At 38.3% G+C, this 18,355-nt stretch overlaps 3 protein-coding genes across 3 annotated transcripts in view; all 3 read left to right on the plus strand.

Moving 5' to 3' along the window:
• Positions 1 to 1,231: 1,231 nt before the first annotated feature.
• LOC131845528 (uncharacterized) lies at positions 1,232 to 3,474 on the plus strand. The gene has a single exon (XM_059194598.1). It carries the CDS (start codon positions 1,279 to 1,281, stop codon positions 3,307 to 3,309), a length of 2,031 nt encoding a protein of 676 aa, XP_059050581.1. The 5' UTR covers positions 1,232 to 1,278; the 3' UTR covers positions 3,310 to 3,474.
• A 112-nt stretch (positions 3,475 to 3,586) lies between these two features.
• Positions 3,587 to 7,521, plus strand: LOC131845453 (uncharacterized). Its single transcript, XM_059194517.1, has one exon. The coding sequence runs from the start codon at positions 3,587 to 3,589 to the stop codon at positions 7,472 to 7,474; it is 3,888 nt and encodes a 1,295-aa protein (XP_059050500.1). The 3' UTR covers positions 7,475 to 7,521.
• Positions 7,522 to 8,504: 983 nt separating this feature from the next.
• LOC131845550 (octopamine receptor beta-2R) overlaps positions 8,505 to 18,355 on the plus strand; it is a 241,317-nt gene continuing 231,466 nt past the window's right edge. The window contains exon 1 of the mRNA XM_059194620.1: positions 8,505 to 8,738. The gene's annotated coding sequence lies outside the window, so the exon portion shown is untranslated. The remainder of the gene's footprint in view (positions 8,739 to 18,355) is intronic.

The raw sequence follows: 18,355 nt of genomic DNA on the forward strand, positions 1-18,355 counted from the left end.
GAATTACATAACCTGGTGAAGAGATCTTTCTCTACAGATTCTTTCGGTGTGAAGCAAACAGGCGACTTTCCTCGTTCTCGAGAGGATCAGCTGGCACTGAAGATTATGGAACGGACAACGAAGCTCTTGCCTGAAGGACGATGGGAGACTGGCTTGTTGTGGAGGTCTGATGACGTTCAGCTTCCTAACAGCTACCCACAGGCGAAGAGTCGACTCTCAGGTATTCAGAGAAAGTTTAATAGGTACCCTGAGTTTGCCGTCAAGTATGAGGAGAAGATACAGGAGAACCTCGACAAGGGTTATATTTCGAAGCTATCCTTAGAGAAAGCTTCAGTCAAGACAACCAAAACCTGGTATCTTCCTCATTTTGCCGTATTCAACCCTAATAAGCCTAACAAATTACGGATAGTACTAGACTGTGCCGCCAAGTCTGATGGTAGGTCACTCAACGATTTTTTAATGAGCGGACCGGACCTTTTGACATCTCTGCCTGCCGTACTATTAGGGTTCCGTATAGGTAAATTTTCTGTTATTGGAGATATTCAAGAAATGTTTCACAGAGTTCTTATTAGAGAAGACGACCGACATGCCCAGAGACTTCTGTGGAACGACGACATATATATCATGAATGTTATGACCTTCGGAGCAGTCTGCTCACCATCATCAGCACAATATGTCAAAAATATTAATGCCCGCAGATATGAGACGACCTGTCCTGAGGCTGTAAAGGCAATTGTTGACCATCACTATGTCGACGACTACATTCACTCCTTTGACGACGAGGACGATTTAATACGAGTGGTGGATGACGTTATACGTATACATGCCTCTGGTGGTTTCAACTTAAGAAACTTTGTTTCGAATTCTCAAAGACTTTTACAGCACTTACCTGTAGACAGGCTTGCTCCGAGTAGCCTGAAGATTCTCTCCGACTCCAAGGATGACCAGGTCGAGCGTGTACTTGGAGTACGCTGGAACCAAGAGACTGATGAGTTTGTCTTTGAACTCAAGTTTCCAAAGGTAAGTGAGGACATTAAGACCGGGCTAAAGAAACCAACCAAGCGTGACGTGTTGAGATTGACAATGTCCATCTTTGATCCATTGGGTTTCCTCCTGTACGCCACAGTAAGGGGTCGAATACTCCTACAAGATGTGTGGAAATCTAAAATCGGATGGGACGACGAAATCGAATCGAGTCACTTCGAGAAGTGGCAATTATGGTTGACGGACCTTCAAAAGATCAGTACGTTTAGACTTCCGCGTTGGTTCTTTACTGACATGTGTGACAAACAAGTTACAGAACTACATGTATTCTGCGATGCAAGTAGTAAGGCATACGCAAGCGTTGCTTACCTTCGTGTCAAGATGGTAGACGGAAGCTGTCACGTATCCTTCATCATGGCACGTGCTCACGTCGCTCCGCTGAAGGTGATGAGTATACCCCGACTCGAGTTGCAAGCTGCACTCATGGGTGCTAGGCTAGCTCAAACCTTGAAGAGACACTTTGACACAAGCGTAACGCTATGGTCTGACTCTAAGACTGTTTTAAGCTGGTTGCGTTCTGATAGCGGTCGTTTCAAGCCTTTCGTCGCTCATCGTGTCAGTGAGATCTCCGAGATAACCGACGTCAATCACTGGAGGTGGGTACCATCAGGACTGAACGCTGCAGATGACGCTACAAGAGACACGACAATTGAGGACAACGTGAGGTGGCTACATGGACCACAGTTTCTTCGTATGTCTAAGCAGTTCTGGCCATTAGAAGATAACGACGTAGCTGTGGATCCTACAGACATTGAAGTAAAAACTCTCTGCGTCTTAACAGTTGTACCTTTCGAGCTACCTGATATCAGCCGCTTTTCTAAATTCTGGAGGCTAGTAAGAAGTACCGCCTGGTTTTTTCGAGCTGTATACAACTGGTCCCACAAAGACAATAGAAAGAAGGGTGAATTAACAGTAGACGAAATTAAAATAGCAGAAAAGTCGTGGATTAAAGAAAGCCAGGGAAACTTATTCCATAATGAAATAAGTTGTTTGAAGAAGTCTGGACAGGTTGACAAAGACAGTTGCTTGCGACAGCTGACACCTTTTTTAGACAAAGACGACATTCTTCGCGTTGGTGGGAGGATTAGTGAGGCCGACGCTAATAGTGATACTAGGCACCCCATCATTTTGCACCCAAAAGACAATTATACTCGTCTGCTAATGCACCAGTATCATCAAGACGCAGCCCATACAGGACGAGAGCTGGTCTTCAATAATTTAAGACAGCGTTTTTGGGTAATTGGTGGAAGAAATGCTGTCAAATCTGTCTGGAACGACTGTCAAGCATGTAAAATAAGAAGAGCAAGACCTGACCCACCTTTAATGGGACAACTACCCGAAGTACGACTGACAGCTGGTGGACGACCATTCCAGTTTACGGGCTTGGATTATTTTGGTCCCATGCTGGTGAAGGTAGGCTGTCATCGTGAGAAGAGGTATGGGGCTCTTTTCACCTGCCTCACGGTGAGGGGAATCCATATTGAAGTGACACATGACCTGTCGACTAGTAGCGCGATTATGGCTATCCGACGATTCATAGCCCGACGTGGATGCCCAAGACAAATATGGAGTGACAACGCCACTACTTTTAAAGGAGCCGACCGTGAGCTTAAGCAGTCCGTAGCATCCTTAGATAAGGACGAATTACTTCGTTTTGGCACTGTAAAGGGCATCGACTGGCATTTCATCGCACCCAATGCTCCTCACATGGGAGGCTGTTGGGAACGAATGGTGAGATCCGTCAAGACAGCGCTTCATATCACTCTAAAAGAGACGGCCCCGAGTGATCAAGTGTTGTCTACGTTACTTGCGGAGACAGAACATTTTGTAAATAACAGACCCCTGACGTACGTACCGATTGACAAGGACGACGACTTACCATTGACACCAAACAGCTTTTTGATGACCAAGACTGATTCTGTTGACTTACCTGTTAGTACCTGTAATGACGGTGAGGTATTGCGACGATCCTGGAGGCACTCTCAACGGCTTGCCGACTTGACCTGGAAACGCTGGATCAAGGAGTACCTCCCAACTTTGACACGACGAGACAAATGGTTCCAGACTGAGACACGACCACTGACTATCGATGACATTGTCATTGTGGTCGATGACCAACTTCCCCGCAACCTGTGGCCCAAAGGACGAGTGACAGCTGTGTACCCTGGGAAGGACGGTAGGGTCCGAGTAGCTGACGTGCTGACTTCGACCGGACTATATAAACGGCCAGCAACGAGGCTCGCCAGACTGGACGTCCGCACTTAGAGTATTGGTTTCCAATACTGGAGGTGGGGATGTTGCGGCCTCCTTGACAGGACTGCTTGCTGGCCGGATATAAGACGTAACTAGGACAGACGAAAGAATTGACAAGACAGACTCGACAAGGAAAAAAGACGGACGATTACATAGATATTTAAATTATTATATTTTACTTTGAAAACAAGCTCTTTTCTTTAACTACGACGACATCTCTCAACGGTCGGCCGACCAGCAGACCGTTCAAGAGTCCGGAGAGAGAGTGGTTTCAGTCAACCACACCGAAATGACAGCGAGCATCGACAACCAACACTCTCATGTACTACTGAAAGTTATCCCGGTGGTAGTATCAGGAACAAAGGGTGATGTCACTACTTTTGCACTCCTAGACGAAGGAGCATCTTTGAGCCTAGTTGACAATGCGCTGCTCGACAGGGCCGGCATTACCGGACCGACAAGAAGTTTATACATGCGCGGTGCGTCTGGAATGTTAACTACAGAGACGGACTCAAAAATAGTGTCGTTTAATATTCGCGGTATAAATGAACAAAATGTGTATAGTGTAAATAGTGTGCGTTCTATAAATAATTTGAACATTTCTGTAGATAGTATTTCATATAAAAATATTGTAAATAAATTTCCTTATGTAAAAGACTATGTGACAGACTATAACATACGACCTAGAAAAATTGAATTACTGATTGGACAAGACAATATCGACTTAATTATAACTAGACAAATAATACAAAGACATAAGAACGGACCTATGATTTCTAAGACAGACTTGGGTTATGTATTACATGGAAACATTGGGTTCAGTAGTATAACGAATGACAGTACTATATTACATCTCTGTTCTTGTGACGAATTACATAACCTGGTGAAGAGATCTTTCTCTACAGATTCTTTCGGTGTGAAGCAGACAGGCGACTTTCCTCGTTCTCGAGAGGATCAGCTAGCACTGAAGATCATGGAACGGACAACGAAGCTCTTGCCTGAAGGACGATGGGAGACTGGCTTGTTGTGGAGGTCTGATGACGTTCAGCTTCCTAACAGCTACCCACAGGCGAAGAGTCGACTCTCAGGTATTCGGAGAAAGTTTAATAGGTACCCTGAGTTTGCCGTCAAGTATGAGGAGAAGATACAGGAGAACCTCGACAAGGGTTATATTTCGAAGCTATCCTTAGAGGAAGCTTCAGTCAAGACAACCAAAACCTGGTATCTTCCTCATTTTGCCGTATTCAACCCTAATAAGCCTAACAAATTACGGATGGTACTAGACTGTGCCGCCAAGTCTGATGGTAGGTCACTCAACGATTTTTTAATGAGCGGACCGGACCTTTTGACATCTCTGCCTGCCGTACTATTAGGGTTCCGTATAGGTAAATTTTCTGTTATTGGAGATATTCAAGAAATGTTTCACAGAGTTCTTATTAGAGAAGACGACCGACATGCCCAGAGACTTCTGTGGAACGACGACATATATATCATGAATGTTATGACCTTCGGAGCAGTCTGCTCACCATCATCAGCACAATATGTCAAAAATATTAATGCCCGCAGATATGAGACGACCTGTCCTGAGGCTGTAAAGGCAATTGTCGACCACCACTATGTCGACGACTACATTCATTCCTTTGACGACGAGGACGATTTAATACGAGTGGTGGATGACGTTATACGTATACATGCCTCTGGTGGTTTCAACTTAAGAAACTTTGTTTCGAATTCCCAAAGACTTTTACAGCACTTACCTGTAGACAAGCTTGCTCCGAGTAGCCTGAAGATTCTCTCCGACTCCAAGGATGACCAGGTCGAGCGTGTACTTGGAGTACGCTGGAACCAAGAGACTGATGAGTTTGTCTTTGAACTCAAGTTTCCAAAGGTAAGCGAGGACATTAAGACCGGGCTAAAGAAACCAACCAAGCGTGACGTGTTGAGATTGACAATGTCCATCTTTGATCCATTGGGTTTCCTCCTGTACGTCACAGTAAGGGGTCGAATACTCCTACAAGATGTGTGGAAATCTAAAATTGGATGGGACGACGAAGTCGAATCAAGTCACTTCGAGAAGTGGCAATTATGGTTGACGGAACTTCAAAAGATCAGTACGTTTAGACTTCCGCGTTGGTTCTTTACTGACATGTGTGACAAACAAGCTACAGAACTACATGTATTCTGCGATGCAAGTAGTAAGGCATACGCAAGCGTTGCTTACCTTCGTGTCAAGATGGTAGACGGAAGCTGTCACGTATCCTTCATCATGGCACGTGCTCACGTCGCTCCGCTGAAGGTGATGAGTATACCCCGACTCGAGTTGCAAGCTGCACTCATGGGTGCTAGGCTAGCTCAAACCTTGAAGAGACACTTTGACACAAGCGTAACGCTATGGTCTGACTCTAAGACTGTTTTAAGCTGGTTGCGTTCTGATAGCGGTCGTTTCAAGCCTTTCGTCGCTCATCGTGTCAGTGAGATCTCCGAGATAACCGACGTCAATCACTGGAGGTGGGTACCATCAGGACTGAACGCTGCAGATGACGCTACAAGAGACACGACAATTGAGGACAACGTGAGGTGGCTACATGGACCACAGTTTCTTCGTATGTCTAAGCAGTTCTGGCCATTAGAAGATAACGACGTAGCTGTGGATCCTACAGACATTGAAGTAAAAACTCTCTGCGTCTTAACAGTTGTACCTTTCGAGCTACCTGATATCAGCCGCTTTTCTAAATTCTGGAGGCTAGTAAGAAGTACCGCCTGGTTTTTTCGAGCTGTATACAACTGGTCCCACAAAGACAATAGAAAGAAGGGTGAATTAACAGTAGACGAAATTAAAATAGCAGAAAAGTCGTGGATTAAAGAAAGCCAGGGAAACTTATTCCATAATGAAATAAGTTGTTTGAAGAAGTCTGGACAGGTTGACAAAGACAGTTGCTTGCGACAGCTGACACCTTTTTTAGACAAAGACGACATTCTTCGCGTTGGTGGGAGGATTAGTGAGGCCGACGCTAATAGTGATACTAGGCACCCCATCATTTTGCACCCAAAAGACAATTATACTCGTCTGCTAATGCACCAGTATCATCAAGACGCAGCCCATACAGGACGAGAGCTGGTCTTCAATAATTTAAGACAGCGTTTTTGGGTAATTGGTGGAAGAAATGCTGTCAAATCTGTCTGGAACGACTGTCAAGCATGTAAAATAAGAAGAGCAAGACCTGACCCACCTTTAATGGGACAACTACCCGAAGTCCGACTGACAGCTGGTGGACGACCATTCCAGTTTACGGGCTTGGACTACTTTGGTCCCATGCTGGTGAAGGTAGGCCGTCATCGTGAGAAGAGGTATGGGGCTCTTTTCACCTGCCTCACGGTAAGGGCAATCCATATTGAAGTGACACATGACCTGTCGACTAGTAGCGCGATTATGGCTATCCGGCGATTCATAGCCCGGCGTGGATGCCCAAAACAAATATGGAGTGACAACGCCACTACTTTTAAAGGAGCCGACCGTGAGCTTAAGCAGTCCGTAGCATCCTTAGATAAGAACGAATTGCTTCGTTTTGGCACTGTAAAGGGCATCGATTGGCATTTCATCGCACCCAATGCTCCTCACATGGGAGGCTGTTGGGAACGAATGGTGAGATCCGTCAAGACAGCGCTTCGTATCACTCTAAAAGAGACGGCCCCGAATGATCAAGTTTTGTCTACGTTACTTGCGGAGACAGAACATTTTGTAAATAATAGACCCCTGACGTACGTACCGATTGACAAGGACGACGACTTACCATTGACACCAAACAGCTTTTTGATGACCAAGACTGATTCTGTTGACTTACCTGTTAGTACCTGTAATGACGGTGAGGTATTGCGACGATCCTGGAGGCACTCTCAACGGCTTGCCGACTTGACCTGGAAACGCTGGATCAAGGAGTACCTCCCAACTTTGACACGACGAGACAAATGGTTCCAGACTGAGACACGACCACTGACTATCGATGACATTGTCATTGTGGTCGATGACCAACTTCCCCGCAACCTGTGGCCCAAAGGACGAGTGACAGCTGTGTACCCTGGGAAGGACGGTAGGGTCCGAGTAGCTGACGTGCTGACTTCGACCGGACTATATAAACGGCCAGCAACGAGGCTCGCCAGACTGGACGTCCGCACTTAGAGTATTGGTTTCCAATACTGGAGGTGGGGATGTTGCGGCCTCCTTGACAGGACTGCTTGCTGGCTGGATATAAGACGTAACTAGGAGAGACGAAAGAATTGACAAGACAGACTCGACAAGGAAAAAAGACGGACAATTACATAGAAATTTAAATTATTATATTTTACTTTGGAAACAAGCTCTTTTCTTTAACTACGACGACATCTCTCAACGGTCGGCCGACCAGCAGACCGTTCAGTAAGATTTATATAATTGTATATGCATATTGGTAAATCTAATCCTCCAAATAAAGATGGGTGACACTGCATGTTGTCAACTCACCCGGCCGGCCAGCGGTGGTTCTGGGCCAGACGGATAAGGTCTGCCTCGGTGTCACTGTTAGGCAAATTGTAACATCTCGGCTGGAGTTGTACAAAAGTGGAAATTAAATAAATATTATAATATTAAAGTAAATTAAAAAAGGCACGGGCGAATATGTCTGTGGAAAAATGTATTTAAATAAAAAAAAAAATGTATACATGTCCACTATCCTTATAAGTATTAAATGAAAATTGATTTTATGTACTTACTAACCTTAACAGTAAAACAGCTTTGTTTTAATTGAGGCAGGCTTGCAATATGCAGATTCATACATTATTTATTTTATCTCCTTAATTTTTTTAGGTAACTAAATGTCAAATCCACCTCATGGAAAGTATCTAAGCGTTCAAACCGAAACATAGATTACAAAATAAGCTGTAACATACGTTATAGATGTAGCAAACGACTTTGATCAAAATCTATCTATGTAAATACTCCGTATGATGGAATTTTTCGATTAAATCCATACGAATACACATGAAAGCAGAATAAAACCTTTTCCATAACTACTAAAAAAAAAAACACGCGACCATCAATTTTCGGAATGTGAAAATGGCGCGAACGTAGTCACAGTCGGATGGAAGAAAAATCGCGCGCTGTTTCCCGCTCTTTTTCACGTCCCCTTCCCAGAGCCGCTCAGTCGCTAACGTACCGTTGCGCGGTCGACACGTACGTGGCTGTCCCACGAATAATTGTGGTACCGTAAAAAATCGCCGCTTCAATATTGGATGCCGCACTATTTCTGTCACAGTGACAAAATTATATGTTCGGACGATAATTTGTGAGATATAAAAAGTATATTGGTGTGACATAGTGTTGTTTTTTTCAGTGAAGTGATGTGATTGTTGTATTCGAGATTTTTTTTTGTTTTACCCTTTCATTTCGGAAGACCACTTTGTGGGAGGTAAGTTACGTCTATATATTTTTTAATTTATTTAAATTATATTCTTTATTTAATATGTGGTCATATGTGAGAATTCTATTTTTTTATTTATGTTAGTAATTTATTACTTTTAAATGTAGTAAAATTATGATTTTAATTAAAATTATTTTCACAATATTTCTAATTAAAATAATTATTTTACAATAACATTCAATGATTATATTATTATACATCTTAACAAAGACTGCAATTATTTCGTATTTAATAACTCGATTTAATATTAGTAAACTTTTTATTAAACTACGTAAATAAAGTATAAATTGTTTTTCTTTTAATTATTTAATTATATAAAGAAATCTCTTATTCTTCCATCTGGAATACTCTTGTGCTATACAAAAAGGGAAAACGACCATCTAAGTCAAAACCTAGAACACCCAGAAACGAGATAATTAGAAACTTTCGTTTCCTTTATTATTATTTTACTAAGTTCGACAGTTTAACTTTATTTACGCGAAGGGCAGAGGGACTAAATATATATTACTAGTAATAAAGCTATAGTCCTTATTATTAACAATAATAAGTACAATAGTTTTATTACTAGTAATATACAGTCGACCTCCACGCGATCGTCCCTGGAAACTATCATGGTCAATTTCTGGTAAATACGCCACGATTGGCAAACTAGCCTGATTTCATGTACTCGTATCATCCACCAATGGTGCCCCGCCAGCGTAAACCGTTAGCGCAGGCGGGTGCACCATTCCATTATCATCTACAAATCTTACGCAATGCAGTGTAATTATTCAATATTACTATGTTTTTAAATTTGGAAACTAATATTTTTTATGACCATTCTATTTTTTTTTTAATTATTGATGCGTTGTGGCGTACCAATTTTCAAATTTCGAATGTTTATTTTTAATTTACGTACCCCGTAGACACTGCGCGGTTTTCAAATTTCGAATCTTTGTTTTTAATGATATATTCTTTGAATCATAGAAAGCCTTTTATGACTTGAAATGTAGCTCCACCGCATTATGTTTTTTTCGTGCGATTTATTCCGCAACCAAGGAAACGTAATATAGAGCTATGTGCACTCTTAAAAAATCGCTCTAAAGCCATGAATATAGTGTACATTACACTTAAAATAGCATAATATGTATGTACATAAAAAGTACCATGCACATTACATTATTCTGTAACCTCGTGATCTAGTGATAGAGTTCTTTCGCCATTCCGGAAAAACATATCACAAAGAAAGCTGTTAACTGAAATGGGCTGGATAGAGGTACCGTAGTAAACGTAAACTCTATTACATTTTTAAAGTATTTTAATTTAAATAATGTCACAGTTTTGTATAATTGCACCCGTCTGGGTTTGGGTCCACGGTTAATATATATCTGGGCAGCCCCGGATTTAGGGGGGGGGGGGGGGAGGGGGCAATATGGGGCCCAAGCCCCCGCAAGTCCTGGAGGTAGCAAATTCGATCTTCGCAGATGACACAACTCATCATTAACGCATCTTATGATAACTTGACCACTGAGACGTCGAAATAGTTTGTGTTCATGCATTTGAAAAAAAAAACAATAATTACAGCAATACCAATCGGACAAATTGTATGTTAATATTTATATAGTGACGGCCTCGGTGGTCTAGCGGTCTAGCACACCGTTTTACTTCCGATGGTTGCGGGTTCGATTCCTCGCACTGCGCAAACATTTGTATTCATGAGTGAGTGATTGATTGTTTGATGTATGATTGTTTGTATCGGCCTGAGTGTTTTCTATGTATATTATACACGTATTTACCAAAAATATATATGTATGTATTTATATCAGTTGTCTAGTACCCATAACACAAGCTCTGCTCACTGTGATGATTGAGTTGTGTTAATTGTCCAGGGTTATTTATTTATTTATGTATATGATTAAAAATAAAATGTTCCGGAAAGATAGTAGGCGAGTAGGAGTCTCAGTGAGACATTTTTTAGTTCTTGCACCGCTTCGAAAAAAAAAATTTTTTTTTCGGGGCTGTCTCTGGGAATAATCGTTTTACAAGGCACCTCTCTATCGACACAAAAGAAACGGGTGTTACATCTATTGGGACCCGAACAAACAATGCTCACAGAGCCAAATTAAATATTTGCCCTCATATTCCCAAATATTCGGACAGATCTTAGCGTTTGTTTTGTGATTTTACACTTGATAAAACACCGTATAGATGAGCCGTTAACGTAACGACAGATGAAGTACCAGAGTACTGGTTACAAAGCAATTAAGTGATTCGATACTACAGTATCGGTATATTAGTTACTTTTGACGAAATTAACTATATCATTTACTATAGAGACATGGGATTGTTAATAATGCGGACTAGTGCCTCCATAGCTAATAATAAACCATGTTAGTTGACCTCCACGAGGACCCTCCTGGAAATAATCGTGGTTAATTCTGGTGATTTTACACCATACACCGTTAGCGTAGGCGAATGCAACTTTTCAATAAAAAAACCAATTAATTTTTAGGTCGTAATTGTCCTTAAACTGCACTTACTATGTTCTTATTTTTATATATGTATGTATATATATTTATACTATGTTTTATACTATGTAATGATTACTACCAACTTATTGTACTTATTCTGACAAATAAATAAATAATTACTATTATTAAAATGATAAATTAAAAATGAATGGTTATACATATATCTTATCTAATTAATATTATAAACCCGAAAGTTTTTGAGTATGGATACATGTTTGTTACTCTTTCACGCAGAAACTACTGATCGGATTTTGTTGTAACATTACAGTGATATAGCTTATACATCAGAATAACATATCTATACATATAAATAAAATTAAAGTGTCTGTTTGTAATATTGAAACAACCATTTTTTACATGCATAAGAATATAAATACATACACCAAAATATTTTTTTACAATTTTTATCTGTCTGTCTGTTTGTTCCGGCTAATCTCTGAAATGGCTATATCGATTTTGGCGGGGCTTTTATTGGCAGGTAGCTGATGTAATAAAGAATAACTTAGGCTAATATTATTTTAGAAAAAAGCATTTTAGAAAAATAAATTAAATTCCAAGCGGATGAACTTGCGAGCATAGCTAGTATAAAATAATACTCAGTTTGTTTGTACAAAAATATGTAAAAATATCTACGTTAGAATTAATTGACACGTTTTGTTCAGTTGTTAATTTCTAGACAGTTTTACTGACAATCTGTTACATAGTTTGCGTTGGACATGAAAGCTGTCAGTTAAATTTCACGCGGTCAGTTCTAGTTTTAGTGAATCTTTTATTTAACTAAACAATAACGAGTGGCAGTTCTAACGAATTGTGTTATTTAGTTTCGAATCCATCCATAATTTTACGGCCGTGGTGGTCCATCGGTTTGGCACGCTACTTTAAGATGTTCGCGGGTTCGATTCCTCGCACGGTATAGACATTTTGTATTCATGAGTAGGATTGTATCGGTCTAGGTGTTTTCTGTATATATTACGTATGTACTTAAAAAAGTGTATGAATATTTGTATCAGTTGTCTAGTACCCATAACACGAGCTCTGTTTAGCTTGGGATTAGATGGGGTTGTGTGAGTTGTCCTGGGGTAATTTATTAATTATTATTATTTACTTCTGCTTGCTGACACGTGCAACTTTGTCTACGTAATGTAGACAAAGTTGTATGAAGAAACTTACTTGACATTTAACATTATATTTAGCCTAATTTAAATAATCTCTTTTTAAATTATAGCCTATATATTATTTGGATGTATAAGCTATAATACTGTAAAGTTTCATCAAAATCCGTTAAGTCATTTTTGCGTGAACGAGTAACAAACATCCATCCATACTCACAAACTTTCGCATTTATAATATTACTAACATAAGTGAGAAAGTATGTCTGTCTGTTTGTTACGTTGTTATGACTAAACGGCTGAACTTATTTGAATGAAATTGAGAGTTCGTGTTCCCTTAATAGGATGGCAGGTAATCATCAAAATATGCTGTCAATTTCATTCCTACCAACAATGAAAGTGAAATCTTTTTTAAATAATTGGCAAGACATATAAACTGACGGCCCACCTGATGGTAAGTGGTAACTGTCACCTATATATGAACAGCACTACGGACATCACGTTATCATGTGATACCTGCGATACCACTCATGCGTTTGCTATTCCAGAGAACTAAGATGTTATGATAAGAGATAAGAGATCCTGTAATTTCACTGCTTTATCTGCATCCTACAACTAAAATACAATAGGTGTGAGACTGAGGTACCCAGATGATCGACTTAGTACAGTCAACCGCTTAAACAAGTTTGTAACGAATAGTTTACAACCAAAATACGCTTTACAAAGCAAGCCGCTTGGCGGCTGAAATAGACTGAAATACTCACGCAAAAGACTTAATACAGTCAACCGATAAAACAAGTATCTCCCTTCCGATCGATCTCATCCAACTCAAACGGGGATCGAAATTACGACGGCCTGAGCCGAGGTTCGAACCTCTAGCGATGCCCTCGGACTAAAGTCATATCCGTCAGGCGGAAGTTGGCTTTCAGGCGCTCCATAAGTCCTTCCACGTCTTTGGAGTACCATCTGCACTCGCCCGCCATCGCACAGTGGGAACTTTGACTCATTTTCATCTCATAAATCTATAACTTCTGTATTAATAAAGATATGTACATGATTTTTTTTTCTGATAATCTTAAATATATATACTTTTAAATAATGTATGCTTTGTGAGTAAAAAAATATTTTTAATAGTTATAAATAATTTAGGAATACAAAAAATATAGAATTTGTAGACTTACATTTATGTCCTAAGAAGTTTATACAGAAATAAGTAAAAGTATCAGCGTAAAAAACCAAAATTCTTATAAAGATAGCTTACAAGTCACTCAAGAGCTCCTTTTCTTCATCAAAAAGTACTAAATATTTTTAATTGGAAGGTTTTCTTAAACTTGTTATGTATGGGTCAGAGGTGTATAAAAATGCGTGTAGAACATCTTTGTTAGAGGCTACCCTCGAACATTGTCTTGCATGATGAAGCCTGAACTGTTTATAGTCTTTGTTCCGTGACTCTTGAGCATCTTCTGAAAGTTTAACGTATCACACGTTCACATTTCATTTCATAACATAAAACAGTTTTATTAATTCCTCATATATACTAGTAATTTCTGATGTACAATGATAATTTTGGAAAAATCTTGTGGCTGTATTGCCGTCATTAGTGTTGCCACTAACTTGCTTCGGTTTATCTATATTTAATCCAAGTTCTTCTCTGAACCTTCTTTGTACATAAGCCTTCTTTTGCTTTTTTAAATCTTTATTTTCTGTTGTTGTGGCAGACCATTTTTATTGATTTGTATATTGATTGTAAGATAAATGTAAAATAAGTTCCACAAATGCAAAGTTGAAAGGCCATACTCGTATTGATAGGAAGTTTCATCGACAGGTTTATTTTGTAGTTTTTCTAAATTGTTCATCTCTGTGGGTTTTGCACTGCAAATGGTACATACATTTGATTTCTGCTTTAACGTTAGTAATTTCTATACATTACAATAAAAATAAAATAAAATACAATTTTGGCGGATAGTACGATTCTTTAGCTTCACAAATCAACCTGTATGATGGAAACAATAAGTAATTCTTTGCTATCAAACAACTCCTCATATTTTCGTACTGTGCCTTGTTCAGATCCAATTTTATGAAAATGCTAAGAGCTTAATGTTTTGAATATGCTGTTATATGTGCCGGTTCATTAAGATTGCTCAATTCATTCTAGTTTTCTGCTGGCAATGCTCGTAAAATATCAATGATGAAACCCTTAAACCCTGTACATATGAGTTCAGTATGAAGTCCACAGGTATCAAGCAAGCCTTGTTTGTCCGTTTCTTTGTCCGAACTGTCTTCGTACGTTTTAGAATGTCTTCCTCTTTTCTCTATCGAAGTAGGAGGTTCAGGTTCGCATGTAGTTTTTTCTAGATTTACAGTGAAAATACCATCCTATCAATTGCTATTTTATTTAAAAACTGTTCTTTCTTTCGACCATATTTCGTATAGCGTTGACGAAAATGAGTTATGAAGGACTTCTGAATACTTGCGATAATTTTTGCTATATTCGCATCTGAAGATTCGGTAAAATTATTTCGTAGTTTGAGATAGAATCAACATAATTTGTATCACTTTAAATCAATAAGACACTTAAGTCGCGTCTGGTACACGAGAATTCACTCATTGGGGTGAGATGAGTAATTAACAATTATTTAGTAATAACAAATGCTTATGAAGAACTGTAATATTTCATATGCAAATACATACACTATTTTATACTTAATAATGGTCATATACGTGTGCAAAATTACTTGATAAAAAATATTTATCATTATGCGCTATAGAATAGGTTTGTATGGGAATGGGAACTATATACTGTGTGAAATAATTGATAAAAGTAAGGCAAAAGATAAAATATATAGTAATAACTGAGCAAAAAGTATTTTTTGAATATTCAGACAGAGATTCTCAAATAAAGAAAAAAATCTTAATATACGTACTCAGAAAAAACAAATCTCACCATGATATTATACTCGATTTAAATATTTTACGCAGTGAAACTGCAAAAAAAAATGTTATGCCATCAAATTACATTATATTTCCTAATAAATAAAACCAAATTTAGAACTTCGGCAAGCTTCGGCAACTGTCAAATCTCCAAGTGAAAGTCTGAGAAAAGAAAATAGTACATGTAACGATATATGGATTTTTAGTTAAATAATATTCAACTAAACTAAATATATTTTATTTTATAGTAAAGTACACATTCTAAGCATTCTAAAATGGTATCACACTATATGACTTGATATTATTTTGATACTATAAACTTATACCAAACAAATTTAAGTTACAAAATTATTTTTGCATTTTTTTCATTCCTTGACTTTAGAGGCTTTATTCTATGAAGTATGAATAGTCAAAGATTTGAATCATATTTATAATGATAGAGTAACTCTTTGGCTACAATTTGAGGTATTATACAAGCATATCCACGGAGTTTTAGAAAAAGTATTTATGAGATGGCTTTCTTAGGCGAGTTCCCACTGTGCATCGTCTGGATTAGCTGTAAAGTCCAGCTGCGGCCAACAGCATTAGAGTAATCCGAAAAAAAAACACGAATAGTTTTTTTTACACTTTTAAAAATATTTGTACCTATGACGTGTATGACTGATGCCCGACAGGTGCTAGTAATCGTACATAGAATGCTGTGATTCATCACAAAAATTATTTCTTTTCTTATAAAAAGGTCGTAATATCAAGGGTTTTATGGATGATAATAGAATGCTGATAGAATGGTGGTGGTGGTTCACACTAACGGGGAACCAGTGGAGGATGATAACATGAACATGATGTTAGGTCAGTTAGTTCATTGTGACTGACCAAAGAATTTATCATGATTGTTTGAAGGAGTACCGCGTGGAGGTCAACCTGACATGTTACATTGCCAAAATCATCATTTGGGGGAAAGGGGAATGATAGCAATGTGCTCACTAGATCTTAGACTATAACTGTACGCAGTAAAGGAAGCTACGACGAGAACGAAGTTAGATGTTATGTCAAGTCATGATGACGAATTAACTAGGAATTTACCATAGTAGTTTTAGAGGGTATAGTATAGAGGGTTTTTTTTATGGATCATAATGGAATGGAGCAGCTAACGGTTTATATATACAAGATGAGCATAAGGTCTCTAAAAAATTCACAAGGAATTTATCACGACGGTAAATGTCAACCTATATAGATACATAAAAATATAGTCAAATTTAGCTTATCCTTTTTGTAGTCGGCTAAAAATTAACAATTCAAGCCACGCTTATTTCACAATTAGTGTCGCTTGCTCCCCTCATAATAATCAACATTAGCATAATTTAAAAACTAATATACCAATCGGTTTAAAAACAAGAATTTATGAATGAAGTCATGTGACGACATGTTTCATACGAGGCGTCATTGTTTTTCATGTATTTAAAACTTCGTTCGACAACGAAGGTTATGCTCGAATTATGAAGCGTGGAATCACTGTAATTTATTATTATATTTAACGAGTTGAAACCTTATGCAGACGACTTATAGTTTAGTTTTATGTTAATTATTAGGTACTTTAATGATAATATTATAAAACAAATAATAATAATAATAAGCCTGGAATTTGGGACAATTTACACAGTGCTATCTAGTCCCAAGCTACGCAACTAAGGTCCCAAGGTACTAGACAACTGATATAAATACTTAAATACATTTTTTATATACCTTAATATATTCATAGGTCTCTCAGAGCAATGCAAATAATCACATTCACTCATAAATACTGCATGTAACCACTAATTATAATTACAATATGAAATGTAGTTGCAATTCTTACGTAAGTTAAAAAGCAAAAATTGTAAGTTACTTTGCCATTCCAAATCTTACAATATAAAATTTTTATACTATTTGCGGGAATAGAATCTCCAACCATTAGAAGATGAGGCGGTGTGTTTAATCAATAGACTGCAAATTAGATACAGTAATTATTAATAATAATAATAACCTTGGACAATCTAATCCCAAGCTAGTTTTATGGCTAAGCTAGACAACTTATAGAAACACGATAGAATTTTCTTTGTAATTATATACATAATATACATTGGAAACACACATACAGATAATCACTATTTAATAGACGACCTCGGTGGTCTAGCGGTTTAGCACACCGCTTTACGTCCGATGGTCGCGGGTTCGATTCCTCGCACGGCACAAACATTTGTATTCATGAGTATGATTGTTTGTATCGGTCTGGGTGTTTTCTATGTATAATATGTATATATTTACGAAAAAAAAAATATCTATGTACTTGCATCAGTTATCTAGTACCCATAACACAAGCTTTAGTTATCTTAACTTGGGACTAGATGGCGCTGTATTTATTATATGTCCTTTTTGAGTAATATATTATTATTATTATTAATAGAAATATTTATCTCGCGAGAAACATCCATCGAATTGTGAGGCAATATGTAAAATTACTAGACCATCGTTCATATCAATCTCATTTCCAGTTACTTGCACAACAGTAAATATTTCAGATGTTCCGCGATATACAAAGGTTGCGGTTGTTGTATCCATTTTTAGTTTACTACTAGTAGTTTATTACTACTATCGTATTATTACCGTATTTTTATTTGAAGAGCTGACTAACTTTAGAATTGAAGGTTATCTTTGAGGTTATCGATTGTTTTGTTTTTTTAGAGTATAGCACCAATATTAGCTATAGGTATGCCTTTCTGCTTTACTCTCTGTGTAATTTAAATGAAGGGGCTACCGACTTTGTCCCCTGATCCAACTTGATAATATCTCCGAACAATTCACACAGCGCCATCTAGTCCCAAGTTAAGCTAACTTGTGTTATAGGTACTAGACAACTGACATAAATACATTTTTGTTTCGATTTGAGTGTTTTCTATGTTCACTCAGATCGCTACAAACAATTATACTCATAAATACAAATATTTGTACCGTGCGAGGAATCGAACCCGCAACAATCGGAAGTAGTGCTATTACTTCTTTAAATTTTGCTTCACTT

This window comes from Achroia grisella, unplaced genomic scaffold (assembly GCF_030625045.1).
Source record: "Achroia grisella isolate CSIRO2021 unplaced genomic scaffold, CSIRO_AGI_Agris_v1 utg474, whole genome shotgun sequence".
Lineage (NCBI taxonomy): Eukaryota > Metazoa > Arthropoda > Insecta > Lepidoptera > Pyralidae > Achroia > Achroia grisella.

Coding starts and splice junctions, on each gene's coding strand:
- LOC131845528 (XM_059194598.1), top strand. CDS start 1,279: ATGTGTGACAAACAAGTTACAGAACTACATGTATTCTGCGATGCAAGT.
- LOC131845453 (XM_059194517.1), top strand. CDS start 3,587: ATGACAGCGAGCATCGACAACCAACACTCTCATGTACTACTGAAAGTT.